Here is a 23957-nt window from a genome sequence, read left to right as displayed (position 1 = left end):
TTCTTTCTCAACAGTCCCTAAGATCAGAAAGTGATATATCTTCAGGAGTAGAGGGAGAATGGGGAAAGATAATTCAAACCTATAGATAACACAGGAGCACTTCTGTTATCATCAGAGACAAATGCAGCTACAGATCCACACCTGCTCAGACCCTCTCCCCTCTGGGTTTGCTGTTGTTTTAGCCCTGCTACTGAGAGAAGCAAGAAGGTATAGAGGAAAGCCCAAGGCCCTAGTGGGTAATGCATAAACCGGCTTTCCTTTTTTCAGTAACATCACAACTATTCCGAATCCCATTTTCCAAACTGTCCATGTATGTGAGATACGTGATTTAATAGAAGGATCTGACTTTGATAGAAAAGATCTAACTTACCCACTTAGCTCTGTCACCTTGTGCAGATAACTTTACCTCCCTCTCTGTTCTCAATTTCTGTGTATGTAACAAGAATAGTATCAGGTCATATTTCTAGAGTGTGTTATGGTTGAAAGGACTTTTCTGTACTCCTCTGAATTAGGTAGTGTAAGTTTCATCCCCATTTTACCAGTAACAGTCTCAGATTAGGTGTCACACACCCAGGTTATGCGGGGCGAGGATTGGAACCCAGGCCTTCATTCTCCAAGTCTTCTATTCTTTTCACTCATCTGTAAAATGAGTATGACAACATCAGTATGTTTGCAGGGCTCTTAGAGGATCAGATGGGAGAAAGAATGTGGAGTGCTTTACTAGAACTGTAGAAAGCGCTTTGCCATCCTCAGTGAGGAGGAGGAGGAGGAGGACACCAGCAGCGATGCTTCCTCCTCTGAGAATCACTAGAGTTCTGACGTTCTTTCCACTTCAGAATTCTACATACTGCTTTGGGAGCCAGGAAGAACATTTGGCAGACAAAGTTGAACAATGATAACAAAAAAATATCACATCAAATTATTTTAGTTTTTAAGCAGATCTATATAAAAGAACATTCATTGATAAAAGCTATATGTAGCTAACTATTTTTATTAAGAACATTACAACCAGCCATTGATTATTCATTTTAAATGTTTTAGGGAGCTTCCATTAGACCTTTGGAAGAAATGTGAGGGATGTCTTAATTTAGATATATTAACAAAACTGTGCTTTTCACATATTTATCAATGGATGCTGTTTGATATAGATTTATATCGATGTGAAAATCATGCTGCCAGTTGTAAATTTTCTGTTTGATTTCTCAGAGCAATTAACCAAGTTAATAAAACATCAAATGCTTTTTACTTTTTTGTGTAAGCCACAAAAGTAGCTCTTAAACATAAGGGGAAAGATGTATAGAGTGTAACGTTCCACTTGCTGGATCTCACTAGTCCTGTAGGTAATCATCTCTAATGTTTCAGGGTTGTCATTCAGTGCTGTTTCTGTTCAATAATAGGTATAATGTCAGGGTAGGCTATAAGCTAGGAGATGGATTAAAATTCAAGGTGAATCTCATCATTAAAAGGATGTAGAGATTATCCAAGTTGTAACATTTTTTAAAAATTTGAAATATTCATTCAGACAAAAATCTTGAGAAGGAAATTTACTTTGTTCAACAGAAAATATTTCAGTCTCATAGTAAGAAGATTTTTATTCTTCTTTATTACCTAACATTCTACATAAAATGTTATCGAGAGAAATTTTGCTTGAATATTCTGTTTGCAGTTTCACATAATGATGACTGGATTTTGCATTACTAAATAGGGTACATTTTTCTTTGTTTTCCTTTTGCTTTCCTCTATCCTTTAAACTGTTAGGTATCTCTGCTAATGCAATTTTGAATGATCTGTTTTAGTTGAAATAATAATTTGCAGCCATACAATTTTATTTAATTTTGGTATCAACAGTCTTTATGCAACATCCTTGGTACATGTAACACAGCTCCTTTCAAATATGAAGTAAAAGTAGAAAAAGGAGAAATTCCTGATATTTATTCCTCTGAAGTTCAAGAAGATAGCCGAGAATTGCAGAATTGCACATTTGAAGTTCAAGGTAATGCTAAAAATCTTTCTAAAGGTGTCTGTACTATCAAATATAATATTCTAACTTTCAACACTTTATATTATAAACCTTAATGTAAAGTGATTATCACTCAGCAAATTTAGTTTTGTGATTGGAATATAACGTGAATTTTATATTAAGTTTTGTTTCCATAGTTTTTGTCACTAATGAGGAGTGGTATTTTACAACTCTTTGAGGAATAGAATGTATGATTAATTGATGTAAAGATGAATTTTTCCATTGTGGCATGGGCATATAACCCATACTACTGTCTGAATCCAGAAATTGAGTAAAGTACCAGAAGTGTAATATTGGTTTTGATTATGTATTTAGAATTGAAAAGGCACAGTATGACTTTGAAATCCCTTAGTTATAATATCTTTAAAAGGTTATGAAATTGGGATTTTTACCAGGAAAGTTATTAAACTTTTTTCCTCTGTAAATAAAGTTTCACTTTCCAGAATAGGAACCTGAAGTGATTGCCACTAAAGATGAAAGATTTCAGGATTAAAGAATTTCAAAATAAAATATTTCAAGATTGCCTGTTTTTCAAAATGTTAGACAGGAGTTAAAATAAATCTATAATAGTTTCTGGAAGTATTTTCCCAATAACTTACTAGCATCTTTTCCTTCCTACTCTTCACCTCTTCCACTCTCCAAAAAAATGTTAGTAAAGAGGTAAAAAGTTTGCCTTTAGGGTTATACTTTCACTACTATACAGAGAGAATACAGTCATTCATCATATAGTATAGTTGCATAAAGCTAAATTGTAACTTTTAAAAGATAATAGGTAGTTAGGTTTTGAAAACCTGCTCCCATAATATGTATGCCTCATTTCTGTCATCAGAGAACCACCCAAAGTTGGGAGAGGCTCATCACTAGAAGGTTGCTCACCACATATGAATTTTTTCAACCATAATAATTCATGAAAATTATCTGCTGTGTTGTGAAAAGTTGTCATCAGTGTTAATGAAAGGAATACTCACACTGATAAAATTACGATTACTTAAAGTATATTTATAAAATACAAGTTATTCCTTCATAGTACTGTGAAACTATTAAAATTATATGGGGAAATAAGCTGTGATTTAAAACAGTTTTCTTCCCAAAAGCAGAACTATTCCTAATGGGAAAAGGACTATTTTTTAAATTGTTAAAAATTGACTAAACATAGTCATAATGTTAACTGACAATAGACCAAGTGAACAGCAAATTATATTGTAAAAATACACACTATAAAAACTTCTAAGCCTCTACTCCTTCCTTCGATCTCTTATTCTTTCATTCTTTGTGTGGATGCATCTCTTTTTCTCAGTTGATTTATCATTGTGCGTCTGTCTTTGATTTTCTAAGTCTGAGTATATATTTACCTCTAAGTCCTTCTCTGCTGTGTTAAATGTGATCTGTCCCTTTGTCATTTTCTGTACGCGGTTCTGTTTCTATATTTCTTCGCCTTTGCCCATTTCTCTGTCATTGCCTCTTTCCTGTCCCTGTTCTTTTCCCCTTAACTCGCCATATAGAACTGAGTGATATTTTAAAAATATTTTTTGTATTTTTAACCCATATCCCAGAGCTGAAGGTTCTGAATTCACACAGACTGGATTTAGTTTTGGTGGGATCTCCCAAATCCATTTGTTTGGCTTTTGCCCTCACCTAAGATTTCCCCTGAGAAATTTAGACTACATCCTTTTCTGGGTATCCACAGAAAAGGTCAGAGCCCCCAGGGTTGCCATGCAAACTTTCAGGGTAACAATCTCTTAAGTAAATACGAGACAGGCTTTTTGTTTCACCTGATAGAAAACATTGAGAGTTCTTGTACTCCAGGAGCTTACCTTTGATCAGAGGAAACAATATGCACACATATAAGATATTTGCATGTGTGTATGTTTATTTGCATACACATAACTGCATGGGTATTTATACACATATGTATGCACATATTTGTGTGTGTTTATGCTCAGATATAGGTATATGCAAATATAGATATATATGTGTTTGTGTGCACCTGTTTTATGTAAATGCAAAATATACAGAGTAAATCCAAGATCATTTTGGTGGGGAGGCACCAGCAGCTGGATGGGTCAGAAAAGGCCCATTGTAGGAGAGGAAACTTGGAACTGAGCTTTGAAGGAAACAGAGGTGAGGAGAGCGCCCATTCCGTGGGGGATGGCCAGTGCAGAGGCATGGAGTTGGGCTGCCATCTGTCACGTGTAAAGAACAACCAGAAGCCCACATGGGTTGATGTGTAGACAGTGTAAAGGAGAGCCTGGGAAGGTGGTTTGGAGCCAGGTTGTAAAGAACATTAAAGGCCAGACAGGAATTTGTGTTTGATTGTGAAGGAATAGTGAACCACTTTAATTGAGAGAGCAAAGGAAAGACCTGGGTAGACCATGCTTTAAAAGTTTCTTATTCTTCTTTTAAAGTGTCACTAAAATGAAATCTACTGTGTTTGTCTGTAGAAAAATGACAACAAAGACAAAAAGAAAACAACCCTAAATTCATTTACCTTTTCCTTGATTTGTTAAAGAACGGGTCAGTGGTTCATAACTGAGAAATTGTTTCCTTCCCCTTGCAGTTGAACTGTAGTTGTAGGAGTAATGAACAAAATGTTTACAGATAAAAACTAGTAGCCAATAAAATGAAAATAATATATAACATTGGTACCTTGAGATCACATTTTTCATAGGGAAAGATTTAAAATACGCATTTCTTCTTAAATATATTTATTCATTATAAAGAGTTTATCTCAGTATGACTATCTTCAGTTATAATTTGTAAATATTACTTTTCAGACTTTTTTCCATGGAGCAATTTGATAATTGCCAAATTGATTTTAAAACTATATTTTATTTACAATCTAGACTTGCAATCAAATCTGCAATCTCTTATTAACAAAATAGCAGAAGAATACAACAAGCTGTTGGCACTTCAATTGCAACTAACTAAGGATTGTGAAAAGGTAGGTATTATGGACAAACATTGGATTAAATGAAAAAAAAACTACTTTCTTGTTCAGGATTCTTTACATTCCAAGATTTGGGGTGTAAATTTTTTTGATATAACGGGCAGCTTTTTAAAAACTAAAGCTTATGTGAGATGGAATGATAAAAATGTGCTAGAAGAGAAATTCACAAAAGTGAAATAAATATATAGTAGAGAACTCATATCACCTAGCTGGAGGAATTTTGAGCTATATGAGCTGAGCTATATGCTATATAATAGCTCCTGTCTAGAAATTTGGCAGCTCTGATACAGTAGGATATCAAACTTCAAGCGGCTGCATCCATTTGCATGTCTTTACACAAGTATTTATGATTATCAGTTTTTTCTTAGATTATTCTTCTAAAAAGTCTATTATAGGTTAATTCAGTGGATTAGAACCTAGTGTTAATGTAGCCAAACTTATAAGCTTTATCTCTTTATGGGCTAGCAAGACCATGGACTTCAATTCAGACTAGAATCAGGTGTTTTGAAAATCTATTCAAAAAGCAATAGGTGACAGAACACAAACCATCAGCACTCCTGAAAACAGACAATAATTCCTAGCCTTTTTCTTATTTCTTAGAGTCAGTAATGTCATTTTCATTTCATCTCTGTGGATATGTTTGTATTTTTGTAGACCAGTCCAAAAAGACCAGAGCGCTTGACTATTTGGGGCAGATTTTGATGTTCAAAACCAAATTAAGTCTATTCTCTGAATTTCCAAATGTGTCTGTATCTGACAGATGGAGGAAGTCTGGCTTTTCAGGTTTGGGGGCTGGACTTTGGCTATAGTTCAGTTCACTCATTATTCTTCATTCACTCATTAAATATGTTGAGTGCCTTCTGTGTGTCTAGCAAACTGGAGTTGAAACATAAGAAATAGATGGCATAGTAATTGTCCTGCATTAGTTTGCAGAGTACTTGGAAGTGGGAAATGACATGTATGAAGCTTCCAGACAGGATATGATTTAGTGCCAAAATGGATGATATAGACAAGTAAGTACTATAGGAATTGACACAGGAGGTACCGTGCTAAGCCATAGGGATACAGAGAAAGGCTAAGACAACATCTCAGCCATCTAGGAGCTCCCAATTCTAAAGAGGGAGAAAATATACAGATAACTATGCATATAAGATAAGTATAGTCAAAATGGAAAGTAGTCTCAGAGGACAGGCATAAGAATTGGAGGAGCCTAGAAAAGGCCACCTGAAGAAGGTGGGATTTGAGCTGGGTCCTGAGGGAAGCTGGGAGGCAGGGGTGAGGAGGGAGAGTGCTCCAGGCGTGGGAAACAGCCAGAAAAAAGGCCCAGAGTTGGGGAATGGGAACTGCAAGACAGCCATGGTGTTTGGATCATCAAGTACGTCGAGGGGAGCAGTGTGATAAGAGTGGGCAAGTAGGCAGGAGCCAGGCTGTGAAGAGCTTTAAAGTCACACAGGTAGTCAGTGGCAGTGGCAGAATATGAACCCAGGTCTTCTGAATGCAGAGGCAGGGTAACCCTTTCTTCTGTGTTACCTTGTATCCAGGAGCAGAGGCAGAAGAAAATCAGCCTCCTGTAACACATAGTGGCAAAGGTGCATCCACAGAAAATTAACTGGGACATCTCATCAGAGCTTTTAGAAATATTAGAGAATGTGCATCTGGGTTTTTTTTGTAGCGGTTAACTAATGAATTAGCTTTTGATCATAGGACAGAAAATCCAAGAAGTAATAATAAATCTTGTATTAATGCATGAGTGTCAGTGAATATCTTTTCTCTCAATATTTTCAATAGATTCAAGAACAACAGGTAGAAAATGCAAAACTTGAGTTTACAAAAGAGGAGGCGATGACTAAACTCAAGACAGTGAAAGCGAAGTGTTTCTCAGTCTCTTCTCAGACGAAAGGTATCGGTAAACTTTGAATTTATAAATATTTTTGTTTTGTTTTTTATAAAATATGTAATCAACACTTGGCCTAATTAGGCTAAAATAGAGATAAATTGCTTTAAATATAAATAGAGACCATTGCAACTATAAGTTTAGATGAAATGTTCTTGGTTTATATACTACTAATGTTTACTTGTTTACATCAGTCAGTATTTTTACATTTAACCCAATATTAACACCTAAAAATAGTTTTCACTTTTAAAGTGAGAGAAAAATGAATATTCTATGCAAAAAAAATTGTGGTGATTACAATTAGAAATTTGAATTAAAATTTAGTAGTGATAATATGTTCCATGTGTATTATTAATTCCATACATTGTGTCAAAATGTTGAAGAATTCTTAACCCTTATTTTTCTTGGATTCAGATGTGATAGGTAGTTTGCCTCCTTTAGAAGGCATGGAAAAAATGAAAAATCAGCTTGAAGCACAAGACGTTCGAGAGCAAGAACACCTTCCATGTAATTTTCAGCCAGAGTTGAAAGAGATTGGAGTAAAGGACCCTCCAGAGAGCCTCCATTTGCAAGAGGAGCTTCAGCTGGCTAAAGAGTCCATTCTTCAGCCGAGGTATTTCTAGTCCGATATTTCATCAAGTAATACTTGTCACCCAGCAAAAGCCACAAAGACAGACGGCTTAAATACAAACCAGCAGAAAGTTCTTGAAAAGTGGTGTAATAAGGCAGGTAGATTTAGTGAAAAGTCTGTCTACATCTTTTCATTTGGCCAAAAGTCATTGTAAACTAAAAGTATCTGGTTTTAAGAAGTTGCTGATATTTTTGCTTTACAAAGATACTGATCATTATAGGTGTGCTAGCAGAGTTCAGTCAGGTAGCATGCATTTACTGAGCCCTGTTCTGGGCGCTGTAGAGGGATCTAGAAGTTGCTTAAGGTCTGTTTGTCCAGTGTAGATTTGAGTTCAGCTATGTGATGTGACAGCCAGTTATGCTCAGCCCTGTTCATTCTGCCTTCATGACATCCTTGTCTCTTATTCTGTCCTCCCTATTCCCGTTGCCGCTACCCTTCCTCATTACTTTCCAGGTTCAGTATTGTAAAAGCTGCATCTTCCTTTCTCTTCTCTCTGGCCCCTAACAGTCAGTCTTGCACACTGCTGCCGGGACAGTCATGTCATTTCTCTGCTCTGAAATCTCCAGCAGCTTCCTCTTGCCCTCTGAGTAGAGTTCAGAGCCCTTGCCTAGCGTTCAAGGTATTTCCAAATCTGGTACCACCTTTCCTTTCTGGCCTTTCATACCACTTGCCTTCCTGTTCCTCACCCCCATTCTACATTTCCACAGAAATGTCCTCCTTGGGTTCCCCTGAAGGAGCCCCGGGCTTTTCCATCTGTAGGCCTTCCTATACATGCAGTGATTCCCCTTCCCTTCCTTGCCTCTGGAATTCCTACCCATGTTTTAAAGGCTGTGTCAGGTCCATGTCTAAAGTTCTATTTCCTTCATGAATTCTTCCCTTACCTCTCTTTTTGGGAATGACTGAAGAGTCTCTTGCCCTTCTACTTTGTCAGTTGCTTAGCTCTGAAACCTTCTCATCATCCATTTTCTTGACTCTAATACTTTGAGTCTTGCACATATATGGAGGAAGCCACAGACCTACTGGGACTGGGCCCTTAACTACACATTCCTATCCTCTAATTTCAGGGAGGCCCTCCCTTACTGCTGTGCAGTGGCCCTTTTTGACAGAAGGTGTTTTTCCCATCCTTTCCTGGGCCATCTAGGAACTTGCCTCTTCTCTTACTCCTGTCCTTCTCTCATCTCCAGGCTCGGTTTATCTTAACTTCCCAACTGCCTAAGTAGGTGTTTAATTCTCTTCTGTGCTTAAAAAATTTTAATTGTCTGATTTTTCTTCCTTTTCACTACCATCTACACTCATTCTTATCACTCATTCATTTCTTTACTTCTCATAAACTGGCTTCTACCTGTACCACTGGACTGAACCTATTCTTTTAAAAGTTATTGATTGACTATTAAAATGAAGGCTCTGCAAGAGTAGGGTCTGTTTCATTTTAACCTTACATTCACAGCACCAAGCAAAGTATCTGACTCAGAGGAGGCATTTAGTAACACTTGTTCATTAAGTTAGGGGAGACCTGTGTGTGCTTTAAAATAGGAGAGTATGACTGTGGAAAGAGAAAGAGTAAAGATGCTAGGAAGAGAGGGAGAGAAATTTTCAAGTAAAAGCCTGGAAAATTCAGGAAAGGAATATGTTCCAGTTCATAAGTAGTAGAGTAACTTACAAAAAATGATTGGTTTTGGATTTTTATTTTTGAGGGCTAACTTTTGAGAAGAGAAATACTTCTTTGACTATGACTGTAGAGAAGGATGAGGGCATAATTTTTTTAAATGGCATGTTGAGGTGAAGAGAGGTGTGAAATATTGTTATTATGCTAATAAGTTTTCTGTAGTGCTTTATAGTTTCTGAAGCACTTTGAGTAAGATGGGGTGGGCCTGCACTCCCTCCATGCTGCAGGTCAACATCTCTGGACCTGTAGAGTCTTAGAGAATTCCCTGCAGAACCTAAAAAACACACCCAGAGTTACACAGGCCAACATGTGTCAGAAGCAGTACTTGAGCCCATTTTCCTTGGCTCTGAGGCCAACTCAGCCCAATTATGCCACACTGCTTCTATAGTTGAGAAAAGAGAAGCTTTAAGAATGTTTAAATCCCGAATAATGACTACATATTAAAGAAATTTCATATAATTACTTGGTTTCTCAGAGAAATTTCCCATAACTTTGGGATCTACTGCCCATTTCTGCCATCTTGTTCTGTTAAAAACCATTGTTATTACAATGCAAGGATGGGACTGTTTTGTAGCAGAATAATGACCTATTGGATAGGGCCCTGAACTTGTAGTTAGGAAGACCTGGGTTCAAAGCCTGCCTCATACACTTATAGATGTGTGCCTTTGGGCTAGCCATTTAAGCTGTCTGTGCTTCAGTTTCTTCTGTTAAATAATGGGGTTGGATGCTGATGGCTTCTATGATCCCTTCCAATTCTAAATCTGTGGGTCCTGTGAATAAGAGCAGCTTAGAGGAAAGAGAAGAGGATGAGCAGGAGAAGATAATACAGCATTCCTAAGAGCATTATACAAAATGTGAGAGTGCATGAAAACATGTTCCGAATCACTAATAATAAGAGAAATGCATATTTCTGAGGTTTTACCTGACAGTCCTGCAAATTGGCAAATGTGAAAAAAAATAGTAACATATGTTGAAGGAGCTGTGGAAAGTCAGGCACCCTGGGACATTGTTGATAGATTGTTTCCTGTGTCACACAGTCTGGAATTATGCAAGAAAGTGGCCATAACATTCATACCCTTTGACCTGGCATAAACCCCATGAAGGAAAAAAGGCAGCAACAAAGGTCCCCAAAATATTCACAGCAGTGATAATAAAGAACTGGAAAAAGAGTAAATACCCATGGAGGGATGACTGAACAAACTGGAAATGAATCTAATTGAATAGTAATGTGTGTGAAGAAATGGTGAAGATGACGGCTTCAGAAAAACATAGAAGGATTTTTCTGTGGCTTGACAAGAGTGAGATAAGGAGAACCCTGTAAAAAGAATTCTCTGACAATGTTAATAGGAAGGAAGCTGAGTCCATAATGGTCCAAAAGAATGGGTAATGAACCATGCCCTTTTCCTCATTGGAAGAGAACCTTGGGAAATAGGGCTGAGTCTTGTCTACATTGTTAGAAGATCACTGGATCATGGAGCGTGAGCTAGAGGGGATCTCAGACTACATCTCTCTGTAGTCCAGTCCCCTCTGAGTGGTAGGCCCAGACAGGTGAGTTGTCCAAGGTCACAGGTCACACAGATCATCAGACATGGATTTGGAACACCTAGGTCTTTGAACTCCAGAGCCTCTGCTCTTTCTGCTGTACCACAGCATGGTTTTTCTTTATTACAGTGGAGGTTCACTTACTCTCGGGGAAGGGTAGATTAGAGGAGAAGCAGCACAGAGAGAAGACAGGTATTTCCAGAAATTGTGATGATACAAGAACAAGAAGTGCCAATAAAATTTAATTTTAAAAAGAAAAGCCAACAGAAAGGGAAGTGACAGTGGGAAATTTAAATGGCTAAAAGAAATCAGAATTCTTATTTATCTTCTCTGTTTCCTCTTTATATTTCCTCAGTTTTATGACCCAAATAAACATTTTTTAAAAGAATCTGTAAAATTGGATAGAATCCTAGTTTAGTATATTTAAAATGCTCTGTTAATGACTGGTATTTTGTAGCTTTCTTTTTTTTTTTTACCTACTGAACTAAGCAAAACCAGCATTAAATGCAAATTAATTTGATATTCATCTTTTAGTGATTTCTTAATTATTTTCATGTATCTGTTTTTCATGTATTTTAGATTTTTCAAACTAAATAATCTAAAATACCATTATTTTGATCTACTTTTTCTCATTTGTATTATAGCTTATTCACTGAATCACTGACAAATATTGATCAGGTTGTGCTGAAAACAAAATATATCGAAAGTGGTCTTCAAAAGACTGAAGATGATTCGACGAAGGTATTATGTTTTTACTGTCATCTGATTTGAGTACTTTTAAAGTCATTTACTTTCTGGTCTATGGGTTATTGTAATACTTCAGGGAAATTAAATTTTATCAATGCGGGAACTCTAACTGCTGACAAAGTTTGCATCTCTTCTCTAACCTAATAATTGGTCTTTGAGAGTTGCTGTAGTCTAAGGAATATTCACTGAAAAATGAGCATGACAGAAATATAGTGGTCTCATAATTCATGATACATCTATTGATGAGAAAACTTTTTAACTTAGTTCATGCTAAAGATGTGGAAGAATTTATGACTAAAGAAATTGGAAGATATTTTACTGGTGCACAATAAATAAATTATGATCTTTATTTTACACATCCTCAAAATTAGTTCTAGCTGCAGTCAGGTATATCAGGTTGCGCACTTAAGGCAAATGTTGCCTTTCCACTCACTTCTCAAAGCTAAATCCAGGCATCCCTGGACTTCAGAAACTCCCATGACTTCTAAAGCAGATCAGATCAGATTGAAGATAGGTCTTAGGGTTTCCCCAAATGAAAATTGCTTTCACTAAAAAAATGATCATCTTCTCAAACGGACCTCACAACTGTTAGGGTCCTATAAGGTATGTGTTTGGAGAAGGACAAAAATCAGCCAGACTTTGTGGTGATATTAAAAAATCAAAGCATACTCTTCAGTGGTCAAGATTTATGTTCTTCAGCCTAGCATTTATTCATTCATCATACATTTTATTAAGTACATGGCACTCTGTGAAATATAGTGGATGTCTCCTGGAGGTGATAGACATGCGTATGAAACGATTAAATAACAGTACAAAGTGATATATTAAATGCCATCAAGAGACCATAATTATTATAAAAGTTAGAGAAAAGGGAAAACAGTAGGGATTTTTATCAGTTAGGGAGAACTTCACAGAGAAAGAGAAAGTCCCCATTGAGGAAATGGGACTGGGTATAGACAGGATTTGGGTAACCAGCGAATAAAGGGAAGAGGAAAATGAGAAAAAATTAGGAATAGACCAAGCATGGTGGCTTCAGAAGACAGGGAAATAACCAGTCATGAACTTAACAAATACTTTTTTATAGTACCTGCAGTGTTTAAGCCACTGTCCTGGGCACTGGGACTACACTAACCTGACTCTCCTCTTGTCTTCTGGACTGTGCCTTAGTTCTTCTTTCTCTGAATTTCAATAAATACTTGCTGCTTACTAAGCATGGATGGATATGGAGAGCCTCCGGTGACACATTAAGGAATATCCTTTACCATTCATTAGGCAATGACAAGAGGGTTTTGAGCTGGGTAGTGATATGATGACAAAGGTGAGATTGATCTAGTGATATGTAGGGTAGATTGTATAGGACAGGGATGGAAGGAAGGAGCACAGTTAGGCTCTTGTAAGTATGGAATTACTAGGGATTTAACTAGGATAGTGATGGTGGAAATGGAAAAGAAGGGACAGAGCAAGAGACATTTCAAAGAAAGACAGAACATGATGACATCACATATACAGGATGAAATTAAGGGAGAAGTAAAAAGTTGACTAAGCCTTGGAACCTGTAGTTCAAAAGGAGAGTAGTGAACCTGAAAGAGAGAAGGTAGTTTAAGGAAAAGCCAAACCAGTTTTTGGACAAGGTCAAGAGAGGGTGATGAGGCTCAGTGTTAGACCTCGTAAGGTTGAGATGAACGTAGGGCTTATTCTCAAGAGTCCAGCATATAGAATTTTTCAGGTATTCATAATGAAGGCAAAATTCTTTTTTATAACAGGCAATACATAAATAAGATAAATATATGTGTCATGATTGGTTTCTTTCTTTTAGTTTACTCATGAAACTGGAATGAAAGAAGAAATGGATATTGTTCAGTTACTGGAAAAACAGCACCAAGAAAGGTTAGAAGAAGAGGTGGCTAAGGTTAGTTTACAGTTTTTTCAGCTAAAACCTTTTTATGACTTGGAAGCCCAGACTACATACATTTTACTGAAAATGATATCATTCTCATCAGTATCATTATTATCAAATTAATATTTGTTTGTTGATTGAATTTACATAAAGATCATTGTCATTTTCTTACAACATAAGATGCTGCTTTTAAATTTGCTTTTCTGTTAAATATATTAAATATCTAGTGCCTCCCTTTAATACTTTGATGGAGATTACTGTAGTATTCCCTGGGAAGGTGCAGGTCACAAGCTGTCTATACCTTCTTACCCTACGTCACCCTTGCCCATGTGCTCCCAGTGTGTGATGGGCCTTCCTGTTGACATTGCATGAATGCCAGTGGAGCACACAGACTGGCCCTTGCTTATCCCATGCCTCTGCTTCTCCATTGCCTTTTCTGTGACCACATGAAGACAGTTCTGGTAACATCATTAACTGGCCTGAGTTGATTTGCTGTTTCTTCAGTAGTGGGGATGGATTTGCACTGTGCTGTTCATCTACATTCCTTTAGCACCATCAGTTTTATGGATTAGGGGTCCTGCCTGTGCCATTGAACATGGTGAATCCTAGGCAGAATTTGAGTACATAATTTTGACCTCATTATCAGAGATCTCATGTCTCAAGGGACTCGTGTACATGTAAATATAAACACATGCATATTATCACTTAGATGATCTTGATTTTATAGGGAGATAATTTAAACAGCAAAGTTCTGGTTGGACACTTTTGCTAATAAAATATAACCAGGCAGGGAATTATGTTCATTTACCCTGACCAGAACTCTGAGCCACCAAAGATTTTACTAAGCATCTACCATATGCAAAGCACCATACTAGATAACAGGGATACAAAAGATGTTTTCTTTCCACAGGGAGCTCACGTTCTGCTGTGAGATACAACATATTCATACTTCTTTGTAGCTTTTGCCTTCTTTGAAGCATTCCAGACCTTCATTTACCATTTGCTGTCCCGCACATAACTTGAGAGAAAGAGTTACTAAGGATGTTGTCATCTCCTTAAATTCTGGTTGTAACTTCTTTCAGTATAAGACCATCTAGGTAAATGACGGTTATCAAAATAACCAAAGTCCAATAACATCTAAGTTACAGTGGGGAACCTGAAGCCCCGAGGCTGCATATGGACTTATAGGTCCTTGGGTAAGGCCTTTTAACTGAATCTGTGAAGTTTGGATTCAGTCAAAGGGCTACACTTGAGGACCTAGATGGCCACATACGGGCTTGAGGCCACAGTTTAGAGCATAATAGGATGGCTTGATAGATTGGTGCTAAGATATCAGAATCTCTTTTCTTATCTTAGCTGCCGTTATTCAAAATCTGCTGCTTTTTCACTCCTAAAGGACATTTTGTCCCAAAATTATTGGGAACTCCACTTATTTATTTTCAGGGCTTTAGAATTTAGTTCAGCACACAAATGAGAAGCCCTGGGGATACATTGCCAAAGGTTGTGGTGCCAAGTCAGATTGCTTGCTAAACCAGCTAATCACTGCTTATGCATTACTAGCATGCTTCTCGTTAACTTGCTTGTATAGCTCCCCTTCACTTCCTCACCCTTTCAGCCGCCTGCTACACTTACAGAAATGTCGTTGGCAGGTGGTTTTAGGCTGTTCAAGTGCTGAGCTATAATGACCAGCAGAGTTACATAATGACATACACCAGCATATGGTAATATATTGGCATAACTCTTCTTCCCCACCATTTACCACTGACTTGTAAAAGATAAATTCATTCAGACAACCCTGTGCCTAACAGATCCTTTCTTACATTTACGTGTTGCTGCATGAGTCAGGGAAAAATCTTAAATGTGCCTCTGAAGGGTTTTAATTAAGCTTGGTTTTATTGGACAAGCAAGCAAAGTGAATTCTAAAGGCAGCAAAATGCCCTAAGACACAGACTTTCTTACAGAAGTTTGTTTAACTATAGAACAAAGACTTAAAGTCTTAATTGTATTGCCTTCCTCTTAAAAATGAATACATGTCCATCTAGTTCAATATTTATAGATCTAGCCACTATAAAGATAAATATAGTTTTATGTTTCACTAACGTGTTCCTTTAATTATGTTGTTACCTTCTTGAAAAAGTTATTTAAATTTTCAACTTTTATTAACCCATTTTTCCCTTAACAAATAGTTTTGAAATTGCATAACTACTTTTGTTAACCATAATCAGAGGTAAAGAACTAATTTTTTTTTGGCTGGACCTGCAAATATGAGCTATATTTGCTGAAGGTAAAAAGAATAACAACTCTAAGACTTATGTATATATCATGAATTTTTTTTTCATTTTATACCAGAATGTTGGCTATTTGTTTCCAAAAATGGGCAGAACCCAAGATTGATGTGGAGAGAAAACTCCCTCTGCAATTGCAGTTCAGCATCTGTTGTGTGATTTAATGTCCTGAAAAGTTACCTAGGACCTTGAGACATTAAGTGATTTGTACTATGTCATGTGCCAGAAGTAGAATTTGAACCTAGGTCTTGCTGTCCCTTTCCGCTACACCACACTGCCTCTTATTCAGAAAAAAAGCTAAAGAAAAAGGAAGTCATTTTATGGTCATGTTCAAGAAATAGAGAATGTTAAAACATAGTTAGAGGGGGAAAAGACAGCATATTGTTTTCCTTTCTAATTGCCTTTTGTAAATCACTTTGTTCCCCTCCAAATTTGTCCTTCCTCAAAGGAATGTTAAATATAAAAAGTAACAGTATTGGTTTCCAGTCAGTGTTCTGTAATTCGGAAGTATAGCTATCAAAACATTTTACTGAGAGCATTTGGTTTTGGTAGACGGGCACAGTCTGGAGACAGTTTAAAATGTGATCACTGTGTGTAATAATATTACTAAAACATCACAAAATCAACTGCATCTTAACTTATTTCAGTGAAATAATATAAATACAAAATTCTCATCAGTTCTATAAATGTTTATTTCTGTAGCTTTAAATTGTCACATGTGATTGTCTGAAATCAGTTTTAGTCCAGGAAGATATCATACTTACATAATCAAGTTGGCAAATTTATTTTTAAATTTATTGGTGCTTTACAAAATGCGTTGTTGTAACTTCCCAATGATTCCCCTTTATTCCCTCCACCCTTCCTGCCCTTCTCCCGCCCCATGCAACTCTCCTGCAAGACTTCCCAAGTTTTCCTGAGTTTTAGCAAATTTCAAATGATTTCTTTTAACCTTTCCTGGAAATTACTGGAGTTAATGCAAAATAAACTATATTTAGTTTTATCATAGCCAATAAATTAATTAAAATTTAATCATTTAAAAGGAGCAATAAAATTATTGCTTTGATTTTGGATTTACTGTTGAAAGTATAAATCTTCTTTATTACTTCATGGGTTTATTTTCTAACTTAATTTTAATTAAAAGTTTTCTTGAAGATTATTTCAGATAATAATTTCTGAAGCTGCTGTCATGCTTTATGTCTCTAAATGGTTCTTTTCAACTTTCTTCAGGTCATTGTATCAATGAGCATAGCATTTGCTCAGCAGAGTGAAATAGCAAGACTTTCGAGGCAAAAGAAGGACATCGCATCAGTGACACAAATAAATACCTGTCAACGAAAAGAACCTTTCATAACTGATATGAAACATTCTAAAAATGAGTTTGGCATACAGGCTTTTGAGGCAGAAGAAATGAAATTTAAAGAACTAAAACCTCTTAGCAAAGAGTTGAGTGAAGAAGAGTCCAAGGAAATTCTTTTATCCAGTAGTAATAATCTTGAAAGCACATTTGAATTGAAGCACCAAGAACTAGATTTTTCAAGAGAAATTTTCTCCCCGAACAGAGGGTTTATTTTTACAGAACATGTGAGTACTTGTGTCTTTAAGTGTAAAAAGATAGTATCTTTTGTTTTTAGTATTTCTGTTTTTGTTTGGATTCATTTCAATAGTACAGACAGTACAAATGGACATCCTTGGAATGCTGACTAGGTGGTCCAGTGGCTTTCCTTTCCTGTTGTGATCATTTGAGGTTTTTTTCTTCTCTCCCTTAAACTTTTCACTCAGCAGACTGCTTCTAGGGATAACTAACATGGAGTAGCCCTCATGCCTCTGCATACCTACTTTTCACTTTACCCTAAGCCTGGACCAGGCCTAAGGTGATAAACCTTATGGTGGCAGGGGAAAAGAAGGGATGAGGAGACCTGAAATCCCCATCCTCTTTTTTCTCCTGGTCCTAGAGCTCGTCTTATGTAGTATCTTTAACCAGCTGACCCCTTCCCCGTCCTACCCAATTTGCCTTCCCCAAAGGTCCCATCAGACCCCTCATCCACCCAATTCCTTGTATAAAATGCCCGGAGCAACCCAGATCTCTTCCTATGAAATATACATGAATTTTATTTTATTTCTTTGGATGCCCAGAAATCCCATTAGCACTTACATGCCTGCCTTTCCTAATGTTAGTAAGTTTTGTGAAAATACAGTGTGAGATAAAACAACATTACAGGGAGCATAAAGAAAGTATGCTGTAAATGTGTAATCAGCTGAACAATATTATAGCAGGGTTCCACAGCTTTATGGCATGGCTTGATTTTAATATATAAGAATATTTTTAAAATTATGTTGGTTGGTGTAACTTTGTGTGGGATATGCCTGTATTTAAAGGAATTAAGTGTAAAACAGGATTTGTTTAAGTTTTTTTTCTTTGTTTTTTGAAGAGTGTTATTTAGTATTGAGCCATTTAACTCCCTTTCATCATTATTATTTGCAAAAACTCTTCAAAAACCTCCAAAGCCCAGTGTGCTTTTTTCAGAGAGTATACAGAAGAGAAGCTAAGAAACTTCATTCTTTTCCACAGTGGACCAGGAAGGAGAGAAGCTCCTCTCAGAAGGCAGGCCTAGTGGCAGTGGAAAGCCAGACAGGCAGGACAGTCCCTGGGTTTCTCAGAAAAATAGAACGGAAGGGACTTAGAACTGGACCAGGACCAGATGGGACACTAGACCTCTGGAGCTCCTTAATGCCAAACCCTTGGACAAAGGTAGGGAACCTGTGGCCTTCTAGGTCCTTGGGCGCAGCCTTTTGACTGAGTCCAAATTTTACAGAACAAATCCTTTTATTAAGGGCATTTGTTCTGTGAACTCTGGATTCAGTCAAAGGGCTGCACATGAGGACCTAGAGGGCCACATGGTTCCTCACCCCTGCCCTTGGAGCTACCTTCTTCAGACCTCATCCACATTTAGTCATGCTCCTCACCTTCCCTCTTCTTCTAACTCTAGCAGCTGTCTCTGAAAGTTAGCGCTGAGACATCTGAATCTTCACTTTGGAGGTTCTTCAAATGATAGCAGGTCTCCAAATTTGTTATGTGATACATGAGTTACAGTTTTGTCACTTCAGTGTGGCAAAAATATTAAGAAAAAATACCATCTATTCCTTATTCATTATAAAAGAATCTATTAACAACTGTTAACTGTTCACACGATACTTTTTTGAGGCTAAAAGTGAGTGGGGGAACTCACTGATGTATCTAACCGTTACCATCCACTCTTTCTTCGTGGTGACTCCTTGTGTTGTGTCAGGCTCAGGGGGATGTGAAGACCTCACCACCTCTGTGGTATTACCTGTTTCCCACAAGCCACGCACAGGACCTGGAAGCCCCAACACTGCTTCTTGGATATCTCAGGAAGCAAAATAGAGTAGCAACCACTGGCAGCCCCTTTCTTCTCCTAGAGCCTGAGAGGAAATAAGGACTGACCCCATAGGAGTAGGGGGAAAGGAAAAACAGAAGGATAAGAGCAGGAAAAAGGCAGAATCAGAAAAGAGAAATCCCCTCCCCCAAAAAGGGAGGAAAGGGAAATAAGGGTGGAGATAAGATTAGAAGGAAAAAAAGCAGAAGTAATAATCATATAAGAGAGAAGTGGTAGATGTTGGGAATGAGGTGAAATGTCACCTTAGTGGCCATGGCCCTTCCTCATCAATTCCTAAGGGTCCAGAGTTGTATTAAATGATCAGTGTAACAGAAGTGTTCACTAGGAAATTCCATTATAATTATTTATAAGTTTAAATTACCCCCACAGGAGAGTTAGTCATTTGCCTAGTGAGAAAACCTGTTCTTTTTATAGGGAGGGACATGTAAAATAATGTGCTATTGTTTAATGACCCCAGAAATGTCAGACTAATAGCCTGGTAGACATAAATTTCCCCAACCTGCTTTGTAAAGGTAGCCCAAACTTGCCATTATGTTCAACACATTTCTACCACCTTCTTGTTAATCACGTTTAAAAGTACACTTCCAGTGAAAATAAATTAATTCTGTTCATTTTTATACTATACCTCGATTGTAATAATATTCTTACTTTAAAGCATAAATAGTATAAACTTACACTTCTTTCAGTTTTGAACTTGATAACCCACTCCTATATTATACTCAACGATTCACTCTTATATTGACTATTAAATCTGATTCAACAAACAATTTAACTTTTATTTAATTTTATTTAATTTAATTTAACAAAAAATTAAGCAAGACACTATGATAGGTGCTGGGAATCCAAACAGACAAGTGAAACAATTCTTTCTGTCAAGGAACTTCTATTCTAATATCAGAGTACAACATGTACACATGTCAACATAAAGCAAGTTAAGGAGTTATCACTCCTTATCACGGTGGAGAAGTCACATAATGAAGTGCTCTGGGAAAATCTGGGGAAGGAGAGAACCCTGGCAGTTAGGAGGATGAGGGCAGGTTTCTAAAGGTAGTGATGCCTGCTCTGAAGGTAAAGAGGACATGCCAGCCTTCTCCAGAATATTTGGTGGCAGAAGATGGATTTTCAGGTCTGAGAAACAGTTAATAGTCCAGTTCAGCTCATACGCCAGGTATGAAAGGGAATTCTGTCCAAAACAGAATTTATTATCTTCCTCCTAAACCTAACACTCCTCCAAATCTCCCCATTTCTGTTGAGGGTGCCACCATATTTCTAGTCACCCAGGTTCACAACTTTAGATCGTCCTTAGCTTTTCCCTCTCTGCCCCCATTCCCCATATACAGTCAGATGCCAAGATTTGTTAGTTTTACCTCCACATCCCCTTCATCCATCTCCTTCTCTCATAGGGCCATCCTTCTTTATCACCTGTCTCTGACTAACAGGACAGCCTCCTCATTGGTGTCCCTACTTCTTGTCTCCCAAAGCTCAAGTCTGACCATGTCACTCAAGAATCTTCAGTGCTACCTGTCACCCCTTTGTGGCACTTGAAGCCCTTCATCATCTAGCTGCAGCCAGCATTTCCAGGCTTAGCTCATGCTTACCTTCACACACTTGCATTCCAGCCATCTCCGGTCTCCATATCTATCTACAGGCCGTCTGTGCCCTAGTCCTGCGTCTGTGCCCTAGTCCTGCGATGTGCTGCCTCCTCAGCGCTGCTTCTTAGAATCCTTGGCTTTCTTCCAGGTGCAAATCAATTCTTTGCAGATCTGCCAAATCGTTGGGATTATCTTCTATTTATTTGCTTATTTGCTAATATGGTGTATTGGCCCCATAGAATGGGAGTTCTTTGAGTGCACAGACTATTTTTTGTTGTTGTGTTTTCATACCCAGCACCTAGAACGTGATAGGATTTATTCAGTGTTTATTAAATTCAGTTGAATGTTGCAGGGTGTATGGGGTACTGTATTACAAAGTTACTCTCATTCATGTAATGTCATGTTACTTTTGCATAGTACAATGTTAATCACCGTATACTATTAGTTAAAAATGATAGTCTCTGGCTTCTAGAAGCCCATTAAAAATAACTTATTTCATATTATTTGTTCCCAAAAATATGTCAGTAGAGTTGTAGACTATCTTGTGTGAGAGGGATCTTGAGAGATAAACTCTCTAGCCAGTCACTCAGTAAACATTTATTATATACTTACTATGTGTCAGGCACTGTGCTAAGCCCTGGGTATACAAAGAAAGGCAAAGACAGTCTCTGCCCTCAAGGAGCTCACAGTCTAATGGGGGAGACTGCATACAAACAACTATATGCAGACAAGCTCTATCAATGGAAGATAAATTGGAGATTATCAGCATAGGGAAGGTTCTGATTAAGTCTAAACTTGGAGAGCTGACTCCACTGCTTTGAAAACAATATAGATCAATTAAGCCAGTTTTTTTTTCATATTAATTTGGGAGTGTTATTATGGCATGCCTCTGTTTTTCTTTGCACATAAAAGTACGTTTTGTTTTAATATATCTTTAGAGGAAACTTAGAGGATAAAGAACTAGAATGATTTTCATATTCATTTAAATACATGAATGCCTACATATTTTTAAAATTTTTTTCATTAATTTATTGTTGTTTTCAGCATTCACTTCTGCAAGCTTTTGAGTTTTAAATTTTCTCCCCCTCTTTTTCTGCCTCCCTTCCCAAGACGTTGTGCCGTTTGATACAGAATGCTTATGTGTTTTCAGTCCACTATGAAATAAATTACATTTGCAAGTTGATGTTAAATTTTCTAGGTCCAGGATGAGATTTTGGCATCAGATGCAGACACTTCTAGGCAGCTGCTGGTGCCTGAAGAGCAGCTGGAAGACCTGAGGCAGGAGTTGGTGCGGCAGTACCAGGAGCACCAGCAGGCCACCGAGTTATTGAAGCAAGCTCACATGCACCAGATGGAGAGGCAGCGGGAAGATCAAGAGCAGCTGCAGGAGGAGATCCGGAGGCTGCACAGGGAACTGGCCCAGGTCAGCGTCGTCTGTGCGAGGGGAGGGAGACCCTTCCTGGTCAGGGCTGTCCGGAGCTTTTGGTTTGCCACGTTTCCAATACGCTGTTCAAGGAGATGATCTCATTGCGCTAGGTCTCATAGGGAGGCTTTCTGTAACTTCTCCCAGAAGTCTGCTGCTCTGTCCTAGTGGGTCTTTCATCGTGCGTATAGGCCATTTCCGTCATGACTTGATGGTCCAAGGATTGGTTTTGCCCCACTTGTTTTTCTTTTATCCTGGAGTGATATGATTTGCAAAGGCTTCATTAGGTTTTGCCACATTGTCTGTGTGCATAGGTCCAACTGGGCACCAAAGAGATAGACCTCTTTCCTGCTCTAGTCTGACTAATTACCAGTAGACTCTCTCAAAGGTGTCATGTTTCCAGAACTCTCTCTAGGGGAAGATCTTATTTTGATTCTAGAAACACAAATTTATATCATATTTCTAATCCTTTCCTGACTGAAATATTATGTACTTTGCTTGGAATTTGGGAGCTGGGTTCTTGAAAATTTCTGTATGGAAAAGCATACTCATAAAATGAATGGAGAAGACATGATAGACCAAAACAGCTTTCAGTTATCAGTAATCCCTGGGGGAAAAGAGCTCCAAGCCTCCTTGAATTTAGGTTTGTATGCTTAAAAAAAAACCAAAACATGAAATGACCAGAAAATTTTCAAAAATTCTGTCAAATGTAATGATAGAAGTATTTTTGAAGTATAGAATATAATATTTCAGTATTATACTTGATGAATCAACTTTTCTCCATTGCATTTTGTGAAATTAAATTTCTGATTTTTCAATGCAAAATTAGTCTTAAAAATAATATCTGAAAGGTTTATTCAAACCCTATTTAGATGAAACTAACATTTTTTAAAAGTCTGAAGATTTTGCATTGAAAATTATGAATACTTTTAACCCCTTGAAGTGGGATGGAATTACCCAGGTCTGTTAGTTCTAGGGGTTAAAAGAACTCAATCAATAAAAAATTATTAAGTGCCTGCTACGTGCTAGGCACTGTGTTAAATGCTGGGATATCTGCTTTAATGTTCCTGATTTCTCTTCTTCCCCTCCTGTCGCAAACAATATTCTCTCATGACCTTTTCTCTTATTTAGAGTGCCTCAGTAGATAATGAAAACCTGGTTACAGAGAGAGAGAGGGTGCTTTTAGAGGAGCTGGAAGCCCTAAAGCAGCGATCATTAGCTGGAAGAGAGAAGCTGTGTTGTGAGCTGCGCAGCAGCTGTACGCAAACACAGGTAGCGTGGACGTGGATTTGGGCCGGCCTGGCCGCAGTGCCCTGGCTGAGCACAAGCGTTTGTTTGTCGTCTTCAGGCTTTGGGTTCTGCTTCCTCGTGCCGGCTTGAATGCAAGGTTGCAGGAGCCCAGATGCCTTGCATGCCACGTCAGATGAAGGGCAATGGCCACATTGCTGGTCCAGCCCTCTGGGGACCCAGGAGCCGTGTGACCATCCTTATTGGAATGTGTGTGTGTGTTGCATCCATGATCTCTTCTCATTTACGTGTTTAAGTGTTTTGTCATTTCTTGATAATACTAATCCCATGATAAAGTCTGGTTAAATATTATTTCAAAGAGTATCTAATTTGTACATAAACTTTTTGGTTTCACTTTGTAAGTAAGCGGAAGAATGACATGCCATTTCCAAAATGATTGGATTTTTGTTTCTCTTGTCCTCCCTGCCTTTACAAAAACTAATGCAGGATGAAGGTGAGAACGAAGTAGTCGAAGAACGACAAATCCTTCAGGAAGAATCAGAAGAGAAACCTCAAACTGTGTCTTCTGACATTCTCTCTAAAGAAAGGTATAGAATATTGTGTGTGTAGTTTGCTTTACTTTTGAATGATTATTTTGTTTACATTAAAC

At 37.7% G+C, this 23957-nt stretch overlaps 1 protein-coding gene across 1 annotated transcript in view; it reads left to right on the top strand.

Moving 5' to 3' along the window:
• AKAP9 (A-kinase anchoring protein 9) overlaps positions 1 to 23957 on the top strand; it is a 175705-nt gene that overhangs the window by 71804 nt on the left and 79944 nt on the right. The window contains 10 exon segments of the mRNA XM_078151794.1: positions 1849 to 1993; positions 4864 to 4961; positions 6756 to 6867; positions 7276 to 7474; positions 11345 to 11441; positions 13264 to 13356; positions 16857 to 17210; positions 21836 to 22060; positions 23192 to 23332; positions 23795 to 23895. Coding sequence (XP_078007920.1) covers positions 1849 to 1993; positions 4864 to 4961; positions 6756 to 6867; positions 7276 to 7474; positions 11345 to 11441; positions 13264 to 13356; positions 16857 to 17210; positions 21836 to 22060; positions 23192 to 23332; positions 23795 to 23895 — 1565 coding nt within the window.

This window comes from Phascolarctos cinereus, unplaced genomic scaffold (genome assembly GCF_003287225.1).
Source record: "Phascolarctos cinereus isolate Bilbo 61053 unplaced genomic scaffold, phaCin_HiC Scaffold_1;HRSCAF=81, whole genome shotgun sequence".
NCBI lineage: Eukaryota > Metazoa > Chordata > Mammalia > Diprotodontia > Phascolarctidae > Phascolarctos > Phascolarctos cinereus.
Note: the sequence above shows the minus strand (reverse complement) of the source record. Positions and strands in the feature narration are given on the sequence as shown.